The sequence below is a fragment of the Panthera pardus genome, unplaced genomic scaffold (assembly GCF_024362965.1).
Source record: "Panthera pardus isolate Hobbes unplaced genomic scaffold, ASM2436296v1 HiC_scaffold_8, whole genome shotgun sequence".
NCBI classification, from domain to species: Eukaryota; Metazoa; Chordata; class Mammalia; order Carnivora; family Felidae; genus Panthera; species Panthera pardus.
Genome location: NW_026527013.1, coordinates 145,487,902 through 145,509,120, shown reverse-complemented (window position 1 = coordinate 145,509,120; position 21,219 = coordinate 145,487,902). Strand labels below are relative to the sequence as shown.

The 21,219-nt window shown below is 37.8% G+C and overlaps 1 protein-coding gene across 4 annotated transcripts in view; it reads right to left on the bottom strand.

Annotated features, from left to right (window-relative positions):
- The window catches only part of KLHDC10 (kelch domain containing 10), a 59,446-nt gene extending 38,653 nt beyond the window's left edge, over positions 1-20,793 (bottom strand). The window contains exon 1 of one of the 4 annotated variants that reach the window (XM_019452737.2): positions 20,493-20,793. In XM_019452737.2, the coding sequence (XP_019308282.1) occupies positions 20,493-20,664 (172 nt within the window). In that variant the 5' untranslated portion in view covers positions 20,665-20,793. The remainder of the gene's footprint in view (positions 1-20,492) is intronic. The other 3 variants (XM_019452739.2, XM_053898271.1, XM_053898272.1) reach the window with 3 other exon arrangements.
- Between the last annotated feature and the right edge of the window lie 426 nt (positions 20,794-21,219).

Sequence of the window (21,219 nt, the reverse complement as noted above, 5' to 3'; positions counted from 1 at the left end):
TTAAAATAAAAGCCATAGTAAGTCATCGTAATGAATGAAACAATGTAGTGTTTCTCATCCCTTAGGCTTTTAGGAAACAAGAAGCATGCACTCTGGTTCAAGGGCCTTCGAGCTAGGGGTAAGCAGCTATTGACTACTTACTCGCCTTCCCTAATACATACACAGGAAATGTATCTTTAGGGAGTTACAATATTGAGGCAAAAGCAGCTGTCTACCCCCCAGATACCAGATATGATATATCATCTGTCTTCAACTACACCATTTACTTATTTACCTACTTATAAAAAACATTCTATTTTCAGATATATCTCTGTTTATAAGCTAACTCAGGTACTTTTGACACTAAGAGAGGGATAAATGGTAAATGAATGAAAATTGCTGGTTCTTGCCATCTCTGTTGCTTGTCATTGCTGTTTATTAAAACATGTTCATTTCCCCTGCTGTGCTGCATTTTTCTGTTTTCTTTCACATTAGTCTCTTGTCTCTTCTGACTTTACTCCTCTGACATTTGTTGCAAAAAGTAGGCCTATCATGCACAGACTTCTAGAAAAGCGAAGTAATCATAGCACACTGAAAGACATCTTCAAATCTTAAGATGCTTTTTGTCATTCGGTTTACATTATTAGTTATTCAAGTATTACTTTACTGGAGAAAAGAAAAAAGCCTCGTTGGTTGAGTTTTGTCTTTGGGAAAGGGAGGTAGGCACAGGAGGAGTTGTACTAGGCTCAAACTGTTCTAAAAGGTACATGGAATATTTGAAACTAGTGCCCCTAAGTGAATCCTAAGCTATACTGTCCTTCCTTCGGAATAGTAAGAATAAAATAGGCTAACATCTTTACAGATTAAAAATTAATAAAAAAGTGTAACTCATAAACCTGTGTTAGATTAAAATATTAAGTCTAACAAAAAAAATCTTGGGAACACTCCTGATTTAAAATAGCGCTACCACATTCTTAATGTTTATGAATGGCTGCCAAGGTTTTCAAATAAATTTTTAAATAAAAACCTTACTCCTTTGGATCAGCTTAATCTTTTGATAGAAAGAATTAACTATAAATATACCATAAACTATATATAAACTAAATGGTCTCTAAAGCTCTAAAAATTCTACAATTCTCAATGGAGTTGGAAATGCTCTAAGCATCTCAGAAATCACCTAGTGCGATAGTTCCTGAGATGCTAGACTAGCCGCTCATTGCAAACTTACTAAAAATAATAAAAATAAAAACAAAACCAAAAAGCAGATTACCAGGTCTACCCCGGTAGGTCTGGCATATTAATTTTGGCGGGGAATCAGGTTCTATTGAGGCTAATAAAAATTACTGGCTCCCTTCCCAGAAAAATGCACATATACAATTTTACATATGATATAATCCCCTGAAGACCCATCCCCTGAAGACAGACTCATGAACTGATGGCCCCCAGGTTAAAAAGTAAAACAGAATTCAGACCCAGAATGTTATCAATGTTTTCCAAAGGGTGGTTAAATGGAAGAAAGAACAGATTCATTCTATAACCTGTAAGAAGATACAACTGGGAGAAAGTCATAGAATTTGTAGCTGCACTTAAGGCAAGTCTTTGTAATAATTAGAGCCAACACATAATTTGACAGCTTTCTCCACAATGTAATAGGTAGTCCACTAGTCTAAGAGGTCAAAATAAGGAGACATCTTTAAAATAGAGATTTAGGAACACCAGGCTGGCTCAGTTAGTAGAGCATGTGACTCTTGATCTTGGGGTCATGAGTTCAAGCCCCACATTGTGCATAGAGCTTACATAAAAAAAACAAAAAAACAAAAAAACAAAAAACAACAATATTAAAATAGAGATTTTATAAAAAGATTAGAACTATTGTGGAATGGATTCTCATGTTGTGTAGAAGCTAGGGGAAGATAATTAATTTCTAAGGTCTTTTTCAATTTTAACATTTTATGGCTCTAAAGAGTTTTAGAAGAGAGGACAAAGGAAAAAGATAAAAAGTTAATTTTAAAACTTTTTTTTTTTACTACTTATATTTTCTGTGTTTAAGATTTAAAAAAATAAACAAGAGCCTAAATGTCCATCAACTGATGAATGGATAAAGAAACTGTGGTTTATATACACAATGGAATACTATGTGGCAATGAGAAAGAATGAAATATGGCCCTTTGTAGCAACGTGGATGGATCTGGAGAGTGTTATGCTAAGTGAAATAAGTCATACAGAGAAGGACAGATTCCATATATTTTCACCCCTATGAGGATCCTGAGAAACTTAACAGAAGACCATGGGGGAGGAGAAGGAAAAAAAAATGGTTAGAGAGGGAGGGAGCCAAAACATAAGGGACTTCTAAAAACTGAGAACAAACTGAGGGTTTATGGGGGGTGGGAGGGACGGGTGGGTGGGTGATGGGTATTGAGGAGGGCACCTGTTGGGATGTTGTATGGAAACCAATTTGATAACAAATTTCATATTAAAAATAAATAAATAAATTAATTAATTAATTAATCAATATAAATAAAACTGCCTGCATTTGTATTCTAGGAGTATCTGTGTTAATGTGACCATCCTGAAATGTAAACCATAGCCAGAGAGTCTGCTTTCCTTCTTTCTTTTATTTTTCTTTTTAGAGATGGAGGGGATGAGAGAGAGAGAGAGAGAGAGAGAGAGAGAGAGAGAATCCCAAGCAGGTTCCACGCTCAGCTCAGAGCCCAATGCGGGGCTCAATCCCACAACCCTGGGATCATGAGCCAATACCAAGAGTTGGACGTTCAACCAACTGAGTCACCCAGGAACCCCAAGAGTCTGTTTTTCTTAATTTAATATTATCTCCTTTTGTATCTCCAGCAAAACTTTGTTTAAAAAAAAAAAGAGGGCCACCTGGGTGGCTCAGTCAGTTAAGCATCTGATTCTTGGTTTCAGCCCAGGTCATGACCTCTGGACTCTGTGAGTTTGGGGACTGCATCGGGCTCTGCACTAGCAGCATGGAGGCTGGCTGGGATTCTCTCTCTCTCTCCCTCTCTCTCTACCTCTCCCCCTACTCACACTGTGTCTTTCTCAAAATAAATATACACTTAAAAAAATAGTTTAAAAAAATGAGTATGGTATACATCCTACTACCCTAGAAAATAACTTAGCCAGTTTCTTTACTAACAACTATGTATGTGAATCCTAATATACTGAAATAAAAATGTATAGTAATAACCTACTCAGGAGTCAAACTACATGATTTGGTCTTTTCATATTCCTGGATTTCCTGCACTCTGATGAGTATCCAGAGAATAAACTTTCTCCCCAAAAACATCCTTGAGGGAGAGATAGAAACACTATGTACTCAGTGAGTGTAGATATAAGAGACTGAATAGGAAAAACAGATCTTTCAATCAATACATTTTGACAGTGCCTGATGAACTAAAATTTTGCAAACTCCCTCCTTTAAGAGGCACCAAAGGCAGTTAGCTCTTCAGAGACACAGAACACTCCCTATTTCTGCAAGTAAAACTGAGAAATCAAGTAGAAGGAAATTCACAAATTCTATTAAATGATTGTATCCAGAAATGTCATTTAATACTTTGCTACTCATTCTGTTCCTTGATTAAAATTAGAAAAGTAATCAATTTTGAAGTGAAGACACAATTATTTTTTGTTATTTTTGAGAGAGCGAGAGACAGAGTAGGGGAGAGCAGAGAGAGAGGGGGACAAGAGGATCTGAAGCAGGCTCTGTGCTGAGAGCACACAGCCTGATGCAGGCTTGAACTCACAAACCGTAAGATCATGACCGGAGCCGAAGTTGAACGCTTAACCGACTGAACCACCCAGGCACCCTAAGACACGGCTGTTCTTTATGAATTCACTTTCCCTTCTCTCAAGTCACCATTTTCTGTTGGCAAATGCAATGTCTTCAAAGAAAATATCTACACTTGACCAAAAGCAATAAAAGTTGTCTTGGACCAAACCTGGCAAAAAAAGCAACAAAACAGTCACCAAATAATAAATGTTTGCTATCTTATACAAAACTGTTTTTAAAAGTTCAATATTTAAAATGAAGCTATTTTGAAAAATTGGTGACAATCCTGTCATGTAACAAGCAGAAAGCCAATAAGAACTTAAATGCAAAACTAAAAAATGTCAGATTGAATACTGCTAAAGCAGACATGACTTCTAGTAAGATACTTGCATGAAGCATCATATTAAAAAAGAAGAGCTATTCTAAAAAATAAAATAATAGCTATTCCTTCCTTAAAAATAAAAATTTCAAAAGATACATTTCACAAGAACATTTGCATTGCAGTACTTTTTCCATAAATGCAGAGTGAAGTTTTGTACTTAAAATTATAACTGAGCAGAAAAAAATCTGATGTAGCTTTAAAAAGTTATTTTTCTTCCGAAATGGTTTTCTCAATGTTTGGTTTAGTATATGCATGTGCATTTAATGCTAAATATGTTACCTCTTTCTAAAGTACCCAGTTTGGAACGCACATTAGAAATTCCGTATCCTGGGGTGCCTGGCTGGCTCAGTTGGTAGAGCATGCAACTCTTGATCTTGAGATTGTAAGTTCGAGCCCCCCATGATGGCTGTAGAGATTACTTAAAAATAAAATCTTTAAAAAAAAAAAAAAAGGTGCACGTGGGTGGCTCATTTGGTGAAGCGTCCAACTTCAGCTCAGGTCATTCGTGGTTTTGAACCCTGTGCGGGGCTCTGTGCTGACAGCTCAGAGCCTGGAGCCTGCTTTGAGATTCTGTGTCTCCCCCTCCCTCTCTGCACCTCCCCCTCTTGGACTCACTCACTCTGTCTCTCTCAAAACTAAATAAACATTAAAAAAAAATTTTTTTTATCTTAAAAAAAAAGAAAAAGAAATTCCATGTTCTTGCATGAGGTTTGCATGTTTGTATTTTGAGGAATTTGTTTTATGTGACACCAAGATGTTTGTGGTTAGCAGTTTTTGATCAATTACACATCTGATTCAAATTAACTGAGTTGAGAGTTTGTTGATAAAACCATATGGTAGGAGCTACTGTGGGTAAAAAGGGAAATAAAGAAAAAGCACTATTCAACACCAAAGACTATTTATTCCTTTTTTTTTTTTTGGTAAGTGAGGGAGAACGTGCACACGTGAGCCAGAATAACAGGGAAGGGGTAGAGGGAGAGGGAAAGAGAGAACCTTAAGCAGGTTCCATGCCTAGTGCAGAGCCCGATCTCATGACGTGAGCCGAATCAAGAGTCAGATGCGTAACTGACTGAGCCAACCAGACACCCCTAATTTCACTGTCTAATCTTATAGACAAATCAATGCTATCTTAGATAAAGCTTGAAGTAAATTCACTGACCGTATAGCAAATATAGTAAGAACATGATATCAGGTTGGATTCTAAATGTAGCAGGAAGCAACTGAAGGATTTTGGTCTGGGAAGCACATCCTAAAAACCATAGTTTTGCTTTAGGAAGATTAATCCTGTTTCAGTATATAGAATAGAATACGAGAAGAAGACAGGAAATGACAGAAACATTAATTAGTATAATCCAGTTATAAGGCAGTGAAGGCCTGAATTACATTAGTAAGAGAAAGAAGTGGGAAGGACAGGCAGCAGAGAATACAGCACAGAGTTAAGAGCATGGACTTTAGAACCACATTGATTGTTCCAAATTCTGGGTCTGTCTCTAGTTAGCTAATGGCCTTAGACAAGAAATGCTGGGTCTCAGCTTCCTTCTCTGTGAAAAGGGAACAATAACAGTACCTACTCCTCACTGGGTTATGTTTATAAAAGTTCCTAGTGTTATTATTATGAGGATTAAACCTAAACACTCCCAGACAAAATGGATGGGAAAGTTGAATAAAATAAAGGGATAAATAGAAGCATGAGTTTTTAGTTCCATAACTTGAAGAAAACTTTAAAAACAGACATTATATGGGTAAGTTGGTAATATTTATCACTATCCATTGCAGGAATGTTTTCTCTCTCTTTAAATTTTTTTTAATATTTATTTTTGAGAGACAGAGCATGAGTGGGGGAGGGGCAGAGAGAGAGACACACACACAGAATCCAAAGCAGGCTCCAGGCTCCGAGCTGTCAGCACAGAGCCCGATGCAGGGCTTGAACTCATGAACCGTGAAATCACAATCTGAGCCAAAGTCACTCAACCAACCAAGCCGTCCAGGCGCCCCAGCAATATTTTCAAATTGTAGATGAGGAACAGTTTAAATAAGTATCTATTGCATGAATGGTAAATTACTGTACATCCATATAACACAATACTTTCAGCCACGAAGAAGACTCAGATCAATCAGATCAATCAAAATCTAAATAGTAATATAGAACTACCCCCAAAATATTTTTTTAGTTAAAAAAAAGGATAGGTTCATAAAGAATACTTTATATTGTACTCTAATTGCTTAAAAATGAAGATACAATGTATCTATATGCATACATATGCAAATTCTATTTCTGGAAAGGTACACCAGAAACTCTTAACAGATGATTCCCCTGGAGACAGTCTAGAGAACTAGGGATCTAGGGCAGAAGGGAAATTTTGTCTCCTTTGTATACTATTTGATTTTACCATATTTATGTAGTGCTTTTTAGTTAAAAAAGTTATGAAAAGATATTAGGGGATAGGCTAGGATGAGTCCAACAACAGGAAATCATATTTACATATTTTAGCCTGAGCATAACTTTTATTCATTCTACAAGTTTGCTCAGTATAGACAACTGGTAATCTGGTCTAGTGATCTTAGGGTTCAAAACCACTAAGAAACTGCTTTGAAAAAGGTCTTAAAAATAGTTCAGGAAGGAAAAACAAAGTGAACCTTAAAAAGTATAGAGGCTATTAAAAATTAGGCTGTGCTTCAAAATTCTAAATTTATATCTCGGTTTGTGATATGAACTGTGTTATAAACAGTTCATAGGTCCGTAGGCCAGCCCACCAAAGCCTACCACACCGACAATGGTAACTAGAGCACCGTAGTATTAGAGTCCATCATTTTAGAGCCTTGAACGAGATGACCTCTCCCTCCTTCTTGAAAGGCTTTCTTCTCTTGGCTTGTGTGAAATCAAGTAGTCCCAGTTTTCCTCTTATTTTACGGACCTTCTTTGCTTGCTTCTCCTTTCCTTCCCACCTTCAAGTTAGTCCTCTGTCCTTATTTCTATTTACTCTTCCTTGGTGATCTCATCCAGCCCAGCAGCTTTAAAATACCATCTATATGCTAATAATTCCAAAATTTATATATTGACCCTCTACCTCTCCCTTAAGTTTGATTTATATATGAAAATTGCCTACCCCATATTCTCCACGTGGAGGTCATATAGGCATCACATGCTTAACATAGCCAAAACAAAATTCTTGACTTACCCCCACAATCCTGCTCCTTCCCGTCTGTTCCATCTCATTTAATGACACCATCATCCATCCAGTTGCTCAAGACAGAAACATATGATTCCTCTCTTCATACCTCACAGTAAATCCCGTTAATGCTATTTTCAAGGGGCACCTGGTGACTCGGTAGGTTAAGCATCCGACTCTTGATTTTGGCTCGGGTCATGATTTCATGGTTCGTGAGATCAAGCCCTGAGTCGGGCTCTGCACTGAAAGCACGGAGCCTGCTTAGGATTCTTTCTCTCCCTCCTCTACCCTTCCCCTGCTTACACACACACACACACACACACACACACACACACACACGTGTGGTCTCTCTCACAAAATTAATAAACTTTAAAAAAATGCTACTTTCAAAATACATCTCATATTCAATCACTTCTCACCACCTATACCACTATACCCTAGTCCAAGCCACCATAATCCTTTGAGGAGACAACTACAAGTCTTCTACATGGCTTTTATGCTTCACTTTAGCCAATTCCCACACTCCATTCTCCATCCAGCAGCTAGAGGGAGTTTTAAAAAATATAAATTGCTGGGGCACCTGGGTGGCTCAGTCAGTTGAGCCTCCAACTTCGGCTGAAGGTCACGATCTCACAGTTCGTGAGTTTGAGCCCCGTGTCGGGCTCTGTGCTGACAGCTCAGAGTCTGGAGCCTGCTTCGCATTCTGTGTCTCCCCCTCTCTCTGTCCCTCCCCTGCTCATGTTCTATCTCCATCTCTGAAAAATAAACTTAAAAAAATTTTTTTAGATGTAAATTGCTGACTGACTTATTTCGCTTAGCATACTATTCTCTAGCTCCACGTCATTTCCAATGGCAAAATTTCATTCTTTTTTATGACTGAGTAATATTCCAGTGTGTGTGTGTGTGTGTGTGTGTGTGTGTGTGTGTGTGTGTACACATATACATACCACATCTTTATCCATTCATCAGTCAACAGACACTTGGACTGTTAAGCCAGTCAGAGAAAGACAAATACCATATGATTTCACTCATATGTGGCATTTAAGAAACAAAACAAATGAGCAAAGGGGAAAAAAGAGAGGGAGAGACAAACCAAGAACAGATTCTTAACTATAGAGAACAACCCGATGGTTACCAGAATGGAGGTAGGTGGGGGGATGGGTTAAATAGGTGATGAGGTTTAAGGAGCACACTTGTAATGAGCATCAGGTATTATATGGTAGCGTTGAATCACTATATTGTATACCTGAAACTAATATTATACTGTATGTTAACTGGAATTTAAATAAAAAACATTAAAAAAATGTAAATCACATCTTATCAATCCCTTGCTTAAAACTGCCCAATAGCTTCCCTTCACCTTTAGAATAAGGAAAGGTCACAAATTCAGTTTCAGACAGGCAGAACTTGAAGGATATAAGGCAGGTAAGTGAAGACGTGAAGACAGTAAGTATACGGCCCTCAAGAGAGATTTGGGCAGAGGTTAGAAAGTGGCCTTACTTATTGGCATATGGATAGAAATTGAAAACCATGGATTTGGAAGAGAATACTTAAAATTAAGTTTGGAAAAAAAAAAAAAGGGTGGAGGCATAGGATCATGACTTGAGAACTCACATTAAGGCCTGGTCGAAAAGGAAGAGTTGACAAAATTAAGACTGGGTATGAGAGGCCAGACTCATAATAAGAAGAGCAGATCCGACACCTAGAAAGCTGACGGAAAAGGATGTTTTAAAATGAAGAGAGATCAGATAAAATGGAGATTGAAAAACATTCGTTTGATTTGATAACACATTAGTCATTCTGTGACTTTAACGAGACCTACTTCAAAGACGTGATGGGGAGGTATGGCGATTAAGACAGCAACTCTAGTCAATGCTTTCACAAACTTGGCCATCAAAGGAGAAGGAGAGGGGCACCTGAGTGGCTCTGTGGGTTAAGTGTCTGACTCTTGATTTTGGCTCAAGTCATCACCTCACAGCTCGTGGGTTCGAGACCCACATTGGGCTCTGGGCTCACAGCACAGAGCCTGCTTGAGATTCTCTCTCCCCCTCTCTCTCTCTGCCCCTCTCCTGCTCACACTCTCTGTTTCTCTCTAAATAAATAAATAAACTTAAAAACAAAAAAGGAAAAGGAGAGATTAGAAGACATAAAACTTAAAGCTATAACGCTATAGGAATGATTTGACGGAGAGAAAAAGGTTGACGACACAGGACATAATGTACATTTTCTGGAAAGGCAGGAGGGGACAGAATCAAGGTACAGATGGAAGCGTGGTACAACTATTTATGATAACGTTCAACATAAAAGTGTACTCGGAAAAAAAGAATATTTAGAAAAGCCATACAACTCTTGTATGTGCTAAATGCCTCAGTAAAGAAAATCTATTTTAGACCATGTAATGTAAAATAACTCTCTCGCATCAATACCTGCAGACATTGACAATGACCAACTCATTCAATAAACATTTACTAAAAGCATAGTAATGAGCTGGACAGTGTTCTAATCTCTGCAGAATACGGTAAAGAGTAAGACATTCCTTTTGCCTTTAAGGAACCCATAGTTAGCAAGCAGGTAAGTTGAGAATTGCAATTCAGTATACATCAGTACTGTGATACACACTTTGTATATATATACAAAGGAAGGTGGTGACACAAAGAAGGGGCACAACAGCATGGGCTTTGAAGTCCAACAGACTGGTCTGAATCTGAACTCTGACATTTATTAGCTATATACCTTTGGGCAAGTTATGTAGCTTCTCTCTAAGCCTCAGTTCCTCATCAGAGAAGAAGATGCAAAAGTTATTTTCCTCACAAGGTTATGAGGATTAAATAAGTTAATGGTATAAAACACCTTGAACAGGGCCAGACACATAGTACCTACTCATTACAAACAACCTATTTGTATTAAAAAAGAGATTTAAAAAAAAGAGAGAATTTTAAAAAGTTGTATAAAGTACACTTGAATGGGTCTTAGAAGACAATTAGGAGAATGGCACTCTAGAAAGAAGAAATAAAATGTACTGTAGTATTACAGTAAATTACACATTTTTTAAAATCTCTCTCTCCAACCTACCTTTTGCCAAGAATGTAAGGCAACTAACTACAAATACTTCTATACAGCTGAAATATAAAATCAAAGACATCAGTGGTGAGGTTAGAGAGATAGAAAGGGACAAACTGAAGAGTTAGGGTAAGGAGGAGAAAATGAGAAGACTGTGACCAATTGGGTAAGAGGTGAGCAAAAGGAAGGAATCTACCGTGATTCCCAGGTTTCTGGCTTGGGTCACTAAATGGATGAATTAGCCATGAAACTAGTTAGGATAAGGAGCAAAGAAGAAAGAACAGGTTTGGCAGGAAGATGATGAAATTATTTTTAGACACTGAATTTAAGGTACTCTTCAGTAACTTGGGTGGTAATGTCTGGTAGCCACAGGCAAACAGTCCAACAGGAAAGTAGGTCTGGGTTGGAGACAGATTTAGGCATTGTCAGGAAATTAATAACATCACCCAGGGAGAATACAAGAGTAGGAAGGGAAAACAAATAAACAGACAGATATATTCTTGGATACTAATATTAAGGGGCAGATAAAGGAAAACTAATGAGAAGTTCAAGAGCTAAAAGGATAACTAAGAGCTTTTCAGGAATAGAGACTTTGTCTAATTATGGATTCCTAGGCTCTAGTACAGGAGGTAGTCAAAATAAAAATCTAGAGAAGTTGGGTAGGATGAAGACTAAGAGGTATCCAATGGGTTGAACAATTAGGAAGTTATTACCTTAACAAGAGCACTTGAGTGGAATGAAGGAGGCAGAAGCAAGACTGCAACAGATTGAAGAGAAAAAAAAGAAATTAAAATAAATAACAGAGTCTATTCTTTTTGAAAGCTTGGCTGTAACTGAGAGAAATAAAACAGGACATGGGGTGCCTGGTGGCTCAGTCAGTTAAGCATCTGACTTTGGCTCAGGTCACGATCTCGCAGTTTGTGAGTTCGAGCCCTGCATCGGGCTCTGTGCTGACAACTCGGAGCCTGGAGCGTGTTTCAGATTCTTTCTCTCCCTCTCTCTCTACCCCTCCCCTGTTCATGTGTTTTCTCTGTCTCTGTCTCTCTCTCTCAAAAAATAAGCACTAAAAATTTTTTTAAAAAAAGAAAAGAAATAAAATAGGACATCAGCTAGAAGAAAACCTAAAAGTTATTCATATAATAAATTGAGAAACAAATTCTTCCTAATAATAGAAAATATAAATGAGTGTTTATGAGTAAAATATTTAAACATACGACAGCTTTTGGGTTATTTTTTTGTTGTTGTTTTTTTAAAGTTTATTTATTTATTTTGAGAGAGAGTGCATACATGCAGGGGAGGGGCACAGAGAGAGGGAAAGAGAGAATTCTAAGCAGGCTCCATGCTGTCAGCACAGAGCCCAGCACAGGGCTTGACCTTGTGAATTGCGAGATCATGACCTGAGTCGAAACCAAGAGTTGGACACTCAACCAACGGGACCACCAAGGCGCCCCTAAATACACAACAGTTTTAACAGAATCCACGTTGCTGCTAGTGATATGTAATTACTTACATAGTATTAAAGAAAAAACAATTCACTGATAACTAAAAGGAAAGCAAATATCAAAATGTTGATATAGTGGTTTTTAAGCAGAATTACAATGGATGATTTTCAAGTTCTCACTCAATACTTACCAAATTTTACTAATGAGCTTCTATTCCTTTTATAATTGTGGTGGTAAGAAGTGGAAGGCAATAAACCATACTGAACCAAAATTAATGATGTTTCAAAGGCAGAAAAAATTTAAGAGATTCTAACTCAAAGAAGATAGACCATAGAAGAGATGAAACATAAGCAGGTTGAAAGCAGGAAAGAAATGGAAGGAAAAAATAAAACCGACACAGAAATGAAATCTTCATTGAATATAACACAAAGGAGTACAAACACTGCTGAAAACATAGTAAAGGACACGGACAAGAGGACTGAGAAAGGCAAGCAAGATATAAGTGAACTCTGAAAACCATAAAACATTGTTGAAAGAATTAAAGAAGATCTAAATAAATTAAAAACATCCCATGTTCGAGATTGGAAGACTTAATGTTATTAATATGGTAATACTCCTCAAACTGATATGCAGATTCAACACAAATCTCTATAAGAATCTCAGTTGAGTTCATATAAACTGACAAGCTGATTCTCAAATTTATATGGAATTGCAAGGTACCTAGAATAGTCAAAACAATCTTGGAAAAGAATAAAGTAAGAGGACTCATACTTTCTGATTTCAAAACTTGCTACAGAGCAAAAGCATGGGAGGCAGTGAGGTAACAGCACATGGACAGACATATAGATCAATAGAATAGAATCAAGTGTCCAGAAATAAACCTGAATGTTTACGGTCAACTGATTTTTGACAGAAATGCCAAGGCTATTCCATGGGCAAAGAGCAGTCTTTCCAACAAATGGTGCTGGGACAACAGGGCAGCCAACTGAGACAATCTCTACCCTACACCAAACATGAAAACTTATGCAAAAAGAATCAAACATAAATGTAAAAGTGAAGCTATATAAAACTCTTAGAAAAAACATAGGGATAAGTTTTCATGACCCTGGATTTGGCAAGAGTTTTAGATATGATAAACTGGACTTCATTAAAATTTATTTATTTATTTTTGGACTTCACCAAAATTTAAAGCTTTTGCACTTCAAATAACACAATTAAAAAAGTGAAAAGGCAGGGGCCACCTGGGTAGCTCTGTGAGTTGAGCATCAACTCTTGATTTAGGCTCAGGTCGTGATCTCAGAGTCATGGGATCAAGCCCCTGTCGGGCTCCATGATGAGTGTGAAGCTTGCTTTGGATTCTCCCTCTCTCCCTTTGCCCCACTCCCCTGTTCACATGTGTGCACTCTTTCTTTCTCTCTAAAAATAAATTTTTAAAAATTTGGTGGGGGGCGCCTGGGTGGGTGAGTCGGTTAAGCGTCCAGCTCTTGATTTTGCCTTAGGTCATGATCTCGCAGTTGGGTTCGAGCCCCATATCAGGCTCTGTGCTGATAGTGCAGAGCCTACTTGGGATTCTGTCTCCCTCTCTCTCCACCTCTCCTCACTCTTTCTCTCTCAAAATAAATAAATACACTTAAAAAAATAAAAATAAATAAATACAAATAAAAAGTCAGATAACAACAAGTGTTGATGAGAGCATGTGGACGCAATTGGAACCCTCATACGCTACTAGTAGGAATGTAAAATTCCAGCCACTTTGGAAAAGTTTGGCAGTTAATCAAAATATTAAACATAGAGCACAGAGCTACTATACGACCTAACAATTTCACTCCTAGGTATATACCCAGGAGAATGAAAACATATGTTCACTCAGACATCTCTACACAATATAGCAGTCTTATTCTTAACAGCCAAAAAGTAGAAATAGCCTAAATGCTCATGAGTGGATAAATGGATAGACAAAATGTGGTTTATCCATACAATGGAATATTATTTATCCATAAAAAGGAATGGAGTACTGATATCCACCACTTTAACATGGATGAACTTTGAAAAAATTATGCAAAGTAAAAAAAGGCAGTCACAAAAGACCACATATTATATGATTCCATTCATATGAGACAGTCTACAGTAGGGAAATCTATAGAGACAAAAGGTAGAGTAGCGGTTGCTTAGGGTGGGGGTGGGGTGGGGAATGGAAGCAAGAGGATAAGGGAGGTGCAGCTAAAAAATATGAGGTTTCTTCTTGAGGTGATGAAAACGCTCTAAAATCAACTGTGATAATAACTGCACATATCTGGCTATATTTAAAAACCCTGGTATTTAAATGGTGAATTGTTTGTTTGACATGTGAAGTGTATCTCAAGCTATTGAAAACAGAAATGGAAATGTTAAGAAAGAGTTTAAAAGGATTAACTAGGGAGTTGGGGGCTAAAAAAAAAATAATAATAAAGGGATTAACTACTCTTGTACTAAAGAAAATAAGTAAAAATGGAATTGATGGAATTGCAAGATATTTAGAAAATAACTACAACAGGAAGCCTATAACCTACAGAACACAACTAAAGCAGTATTTAGAGGCATTCTTATGATTTAAACACTTAGAATGAAAAGAGCATTAAGCATCCAACATAAAAAGACAGAAATACAACCACAAAATAAAACCTAAGAAAAGCTAAAGGAAGGATTTAAAGCAATGAAAGACAAAAGTAATAAATAAGAAAATAGTAGAACTAACTTAAATAAATCCAAGAGCTGGTTCTAAAATCCAAGAACCAAGAAAAAAACACAGGAAAATTTTTTTTAATCATAAAAGAGTATCTGTTCAACATCACACAAAATAATTTTAAAAACTTAGATGAAATGGGTTATTTTCTAGGATAATAAAATTATCAAAGCTTCCCCTAAAAGATGTATATTGTAAGCAGCCAAATTATCATAAAAGTAGACATTATTTGTCAAATAGTTTTTCTTCCCCTCAAATACTCAAGGTCCAAAGATTTCACAGGCAATTGAATCAAACCTTTAACTTCAATGCCATTTAGCCAGAGATAGAAAGAACACAAATTTAAAAGCACAAAAAACCAAAACTTTGAAATAACTTTTATGAAAGTGGCATAATCCAACAAAGATAAACCAAAAACTACGGAGCAATTTAGCTTATGAGGAGTGATACAAAATTTCTAAATAAAGTTTAGCAAACAGAACCCAACAGCACATTTAAAATAGTAATACATTGTGACAAAGTGAATTGATTCAGGAATGCAAGGATGGTCCAGTAGTACAATTCACCACAAAAGTAGATCAAAGGATAAGAATTATGTAATTTTCAAAGAAGCTATAGATGAAGGCTTTAGATGAAATTTACTTCTGTATTAAAAAATCTTAATAAAATGGTAATAGTGGACTACTTTAACATGATTAAATACGTACACTTCAATCTGAAGTCAGCTCACATTCCAACAGGAAAGCACCAAAAACACCCAATGAACTTAGGAATAAGACAAAGATCCACCGTCTTACTGTTTCATATTTTTTGGAAAGTACTTGCCAAAATAATGTGACAAAAGAAAGAAAGAAGTACAAAAACTGGAAAGAAGCAGATAAAATTATCTTTATTTGGTAATGATAGGATTATTTAACCCCACAACTCTAAAAAGACAACTGGGAAACTAGCTAGTATTAGAATTCTAAAAGTGGCTAGATACAAAATTAACATCAGAAATTAACAGCATTCCCACATTCAAACAAGATAAAAGATATAATGAAACTATAAACTCCATTTACAATAGCAACAAAAAAGATAAAATACCAAGGGCTAAACATAAGAAATGTGAAAGGTCTTTATGAAAAAATGTTTAAATGTTATTGAGAGATGCAAAAGAAGACTTGAACAAGAAATGAATATATTCCCTGCTCTTGGAACAGAAGAATGAACCGCAAAAAGACATCAAATATCTCTAAATCAATCTATAATGTTCTATCAATAAAAATATCAACAGCATGGGGGAGAGGAGCTATACAAGCAAGACTATCCAGGAAAACCCTGGCAAGTAGAGTAAGAGCAGACTATAATCAAAGAATGGGGTCATTAAGGTATAAATAGGTGAACTGATCAATGAAACAGGATAAAAGCCCAGTAAGAACCTCAAATTATATGTAGGAATCAAGTACACCTATAGACAGTATTTTAATACTGCAATAACTTGTAGCCACCTAGAAAAAAGTCGGATTCTTACCTTAACACTTTACATAATTTATATTTTATATAGATAAGTACATTTAACTTAAAGTAAAATTATAAAAGTACCTAGAAAAAACAAGAATTTTCATTTTAATCAGAAATAATAGTTAAATAGGAAAGGCCTTTCTTATGATACAAAATCTAAAATCCAAAAAAGAATGATAATTACAACTACAAAATAATTTTAATTTCTGCTGAAAAACTGTACCATAAACAAGGTCAAAAGCCAAATGATGAGCTATGAAAAATACCTTCAACACACAGCAAAGACAACTAATTTCCTTAAAACACAGAGTTCCTATAAACAATATTAAACATCCTGATAGAAAATGAACAAAAAATATAACCAGATGAATAAAACCTATAAGCAGATGTTATAAATAAAGTTAACAAATATGGTTCTCATACCTATTGAAAAGATGAAGAAAAATACACCTATTAAATAGGCAATTTTAGAAAGTTTGATAACCCACTCTATTATCAAGGGTCTGGGATGCAAGCACTCCAACACCAACAGTGAAAACAAAACTGGTACAATCTTTATGGAAGGCAATTTCACAATATCTATGAAAATCTAAATAGTACATATCCTTTGACCCAGCAATTGCACTTCTAGGAATTTATTCTAAAGACAGACTCACTCATGTGCAAAAATATATAGACAGATATTCATCATATCATCATTTATATTAGCAAGACTGTAAACATTTTAAATGCCCATCCAAACAAAGAAATGCTACCATTTCTTTCCACGTGCATGTGCACACACACACACACACACACACACACGCACGTGCACTCAAAATTTATCATTGCTTGCTTCTAGGGAAAGAAGCCAATTAGCTGGGGTCAAAGGTAGAAGGAAAATTTGCCTTTTATCATATGCTCTTTTGTACCATTTGGATTTTATATCAGCAACATATATCACATTTCACATTTTTAAGTTATCAGTACTGTTTTTGCCCAGCTTTACCAGTTGTTACATATTTCCTTCTCTTTGTCAGTTTTTCAGTTCTTTCATTAGCAGCAATGTCTAACTGTCATCGCAGGTAATACATTTAATCAAACTGACACCGTGAAATCACAATAGTAACTTGCACTCTATTATCTCCATGATCTGGGTGCCCCTGAGCTCTACCTCTGCATACCTATTCTACAAAAATGTTCCCTGTTCTTTCTTTACCATGTGTATAGAGATTATGAATTAGAAATCCAGGACCAACAAGCTATGAATGTCTTGGCCTATGGGACAAACACAAACTCACGACTGCATTTTAGGAGACAGCAAAAAGGCAAGAAGCTGCTCAAACAAGGTTTCACAAAATTATCATTTGTGCTGTCACCATGAATGCAGAGTGTGGTCTACTTTTAAGTGTAAGAACTTGATTTTATCCATTTGTCCAGAGTCAATGGGGCTGTAGAGGATTGAACCACACTAATCAATCAAATTCACAAGAAACTAATTGCTTACATATAATGCCAATGCATCCATCTAGAATTTAAGTACATGTACATATGTACAGACGTATATACACAATTAGTGTGTGTGCATATACGAAGAGTGTCAAATCATGCAAATCAAGGAATCACCCATAAATGATAAGTATGCCCAAGGAGAACCACACGGCACTATAAGTGTGTATAGAGAGAAGAGAATAAATCAGAAGGTCAAAGAAGGCATCCCTGAAAACACAGTGTGATTGAGTTAAGTTCTAATGGAAGAGAAGCTAAAAAACAAAAACAAAAAACCCTAAAAGCCAAAAAACAGAAGTGGAGTTAGACAGTTCTTGGATGATGGGATAGCATGTGAAATGGCCTCGTGGCAGAAAGAGCATGATATGTCTAAGGTAGCAGAAAACGATCTAAGAGCAAGACCGTATGACGTAAAATTAACTCAAGAGTTACACAATGCAGTGCCTTTTAGGTCATGTTAAGGATTTCTGCCTTACGCTAAAAGCAATGAAAAGCTAGTGAAGGGCTGTAAGCAGAGATGAGAACAGATTTGCGCTTGCAAAGGTGAGTGTGCTATATGTATTGCAGGGCAAGAGGAGAAGCAGGAAGACTGCTTAGAAAACTGCAGGAGACCTAAGTGAGGGATGATGGCAGCATGAGCTGGAGTTATAGAGCAGAAATAAAATAGATGGAACTTGGTGACTAATTATACCTGAAATACAAGGGAGAAGCAAATTTCAGGAGGATGCCCAAGTTTCAGGTTGCGTAACTGCGTGCATAAAGATGCCACCACTGAAGGAGAGCGCAAGAACACTCCAGGAAGACCAGAGTGTTGTGTTTTGTTTCATCAGGGACTAGATGGAGGGTCTGCGTGCAAAAAGCAAGAAAGGGTTCTGGGTGCTTAGTATCTGGCAGTCTTGGTAGAGCCGGACAAAAAGTGGAAAATGGGATTAGATGTCAATGGAGAGAGAAAGTTAGCTACAAAAACTTAAAAAAAAGAATCCTTTTTTAACCTCCAGGGTCAGCCATAAAACAGGCGTAGATATTTCTATGCCTCACCAGCACCTAAAATCTTCTTAAACACCTCAATACACAACCTTTCGATGAGTGTGGGGGGAGGGGACGGTCAAAATGCAATGTTGGGGAAAATAATTAATTGGTGTAAAAGAATTTGAAATATATTGAGATGGCAGATGTTCCCAATTCTGATAGTAAAGAAATGACAGAAGCTGCCTACTTGGGGAAGGAAGAATGATGCACCAATCAAAAGGAAAAGAAAGAGAGAAGAGGCTGATCATCCCATTGCATGAATTCTCACAGTTTAAATTTTTCACGTTTTATCTTTCCCTCTGGACAAATGGCTGTTCGTGGCCTTGTGTGCTAAGGAAACGCAGAAATAGCTCCACACCTAAGCCCCACATCAGAAAGCATGGCTTCCACTGCCATCTGGTGGTGGCAGTGAGGAAGTGCACCAACTAGGTTCTTGGAGCCTGGGAATGCCTATATGAAGTCCATGGTATAATTAATCTGAGATCAAAGACCTAAAGATCGCAGTGGTAGAGGGAAAACCGGTAAAAGTCTTTGGTAAGAGATTTATCTTCTAATCTGTCAATACACAAAAATAGAAGTGTTTGCTGTTACTTTGAGGTAGGTAAAAGGATTTCTCCTTTTTTCTTTTTCATGTTAAAGATCACATATATAGCAGTTCTAAAATACCCAGTCTGATACTACCACCTCAAACTCAACTCCTAGTATATTATATATTTGACTATTTACAACTGCTTCAATGTGAATTTTAATGGCACATATAAATGGTTAATGTGCATTTCTAACACACATCAATAGCCTCATCACCAGCAAGCAACTGTCTCATTGAACGTGCAAAATTCCCTTTGTTGTCTCCAAATTAATCAAATAATTTTTGACTACTTAGAACCACAGGCATGGTACTAAAATGAATTCAAAAACCATCATGTTCTCAAAACTCACCGGCTAAGCAAATATATCACTGATAAAATCAACATTATTCACAAACAATATGGTGAATGATTAACACATCATTCCTGATCGTTCTCTTCAAGGTAAAAAAAAATACGCTTGCCCAATATAATATTTGACATTCTGTGCAATATTTACTTCCCTACCTTCCCTCTACTACACTTCACTTACAAATGTACCTCTTTAAAATTCTCTGCACACACACATCGATTTGATTTGTTTTTTAAAGCATCTGAACTCCAGGATAGGAAATTGTAGGCCAAAACGTAAAATAATCACATTGGATACATTTTTCCAATTCTCAATCAGCTGCTTTTATCATAATTTTGTCACCAAGTATATTCTTGATCTTCATTTTTCTCCCCTTAAAATCTAGACCACGTTATCGATTCTGTCTCTGGACATTGCAAAATATTAATAATTTAACTAGTTTTTCCTAATTCTCTTGGTTCTGTTCCCCATCCACATCCCAACACCCTCTACCCACCTCCCCGCGCCTTTCCTCCTCCTTTCTAGTCTCAGAATGCCTCACTCTTAAACACTCGAGGTGGTTTTTACAAAAACACTCTTTGGAATGTTCCTCCCTCTTCTCTCAACTTAGCACCCTTTAAAAAATAATGTCCCACAGCTAGGCGCCAATACCCTCCTTTTACAGGATCAAACTGCGGAAGAGGATGAGACTGGGAACAGAGTCACCGAAACATTTGGGAATGTCAATGAAACATCGGCCTCTCCTTTGAAAAGAAAACACAACTCTCAGCACAGAGCTTTCAACAAAGCAAAAATGCTTCTTTTCGTTGTGTTCCTGCTCCGTCCCTGACCTCAAAGACACCTTTCCTTTTCTCTAAGCCCCAGTTCCTCTGCTATGCGTGGGGCCTGCCTTTGCTCCTCCCAAGGAAAAGAAAGCCAGGGAGAAAAGAAAAGGTAGCAGTCGCCTTCCCTTCGCGCCCGCAAGCTGGCAGGACCCTGTCCCACGACTCACCTGGCAGGTGCGGCCGCCCGGAGAGTTGCACGAATCTGTTGAGCTGGCCAGTCCCCCGACCCCCGCTGCCCCCGCTGCCCCCGCCGGCCCCGCTACCTCCGCCGCCGCCGCCACTGCCTGCGGCGCCTCCTCCCCGCCGGCGGTTCCTGTCCCAGCCCTGGGCGGCCGACATGACCCGCTAACGATTGCGGCAGCCGGGTCCCGGCAGCCCCTGGCCCGGCGGCACTAGCGGAGCCTCCTTGCTGGGTTCCTCAAGAGACCCGGGAGACTGGGGTAGGGGGAGCGCCCTGTCCTCACCAGCGACCAATGACTGGCTTACTTGGTGACAGGCAGCCAATGGCCAGTCGCCTTCTTGGCAGGTGGAGGGAGGCGGGGAGAGACGTGGTAACCATAGCTATGGCTAAAAAAAAAAAGTGGAGAGAGAGAAAGGCAGAAGCAGCCACTCAACACACGCATCAACCGCGCTAAGCAAGCCCGCGTCGCGAGTCCTGCGGGATCAGGAGGGCCAATCGAAGGCCGAGCAAGAGAGGCCACGCCTGCAGAAAGAGTCCCGGCGATAGTCGGTCCTCCAGCCGCGGTTAGGGTTCAGGAACTCTTCCCATAAGTACTCAAATCAGAACTAGGCTGTGAACATAATACAAATGTTTGGGGGCAATACAGTGTTTCGCCGGCTGTGCAGACTGAGACCCCTTTCCCTGACTGTTAACACACACAAAGGGCTCTGTTG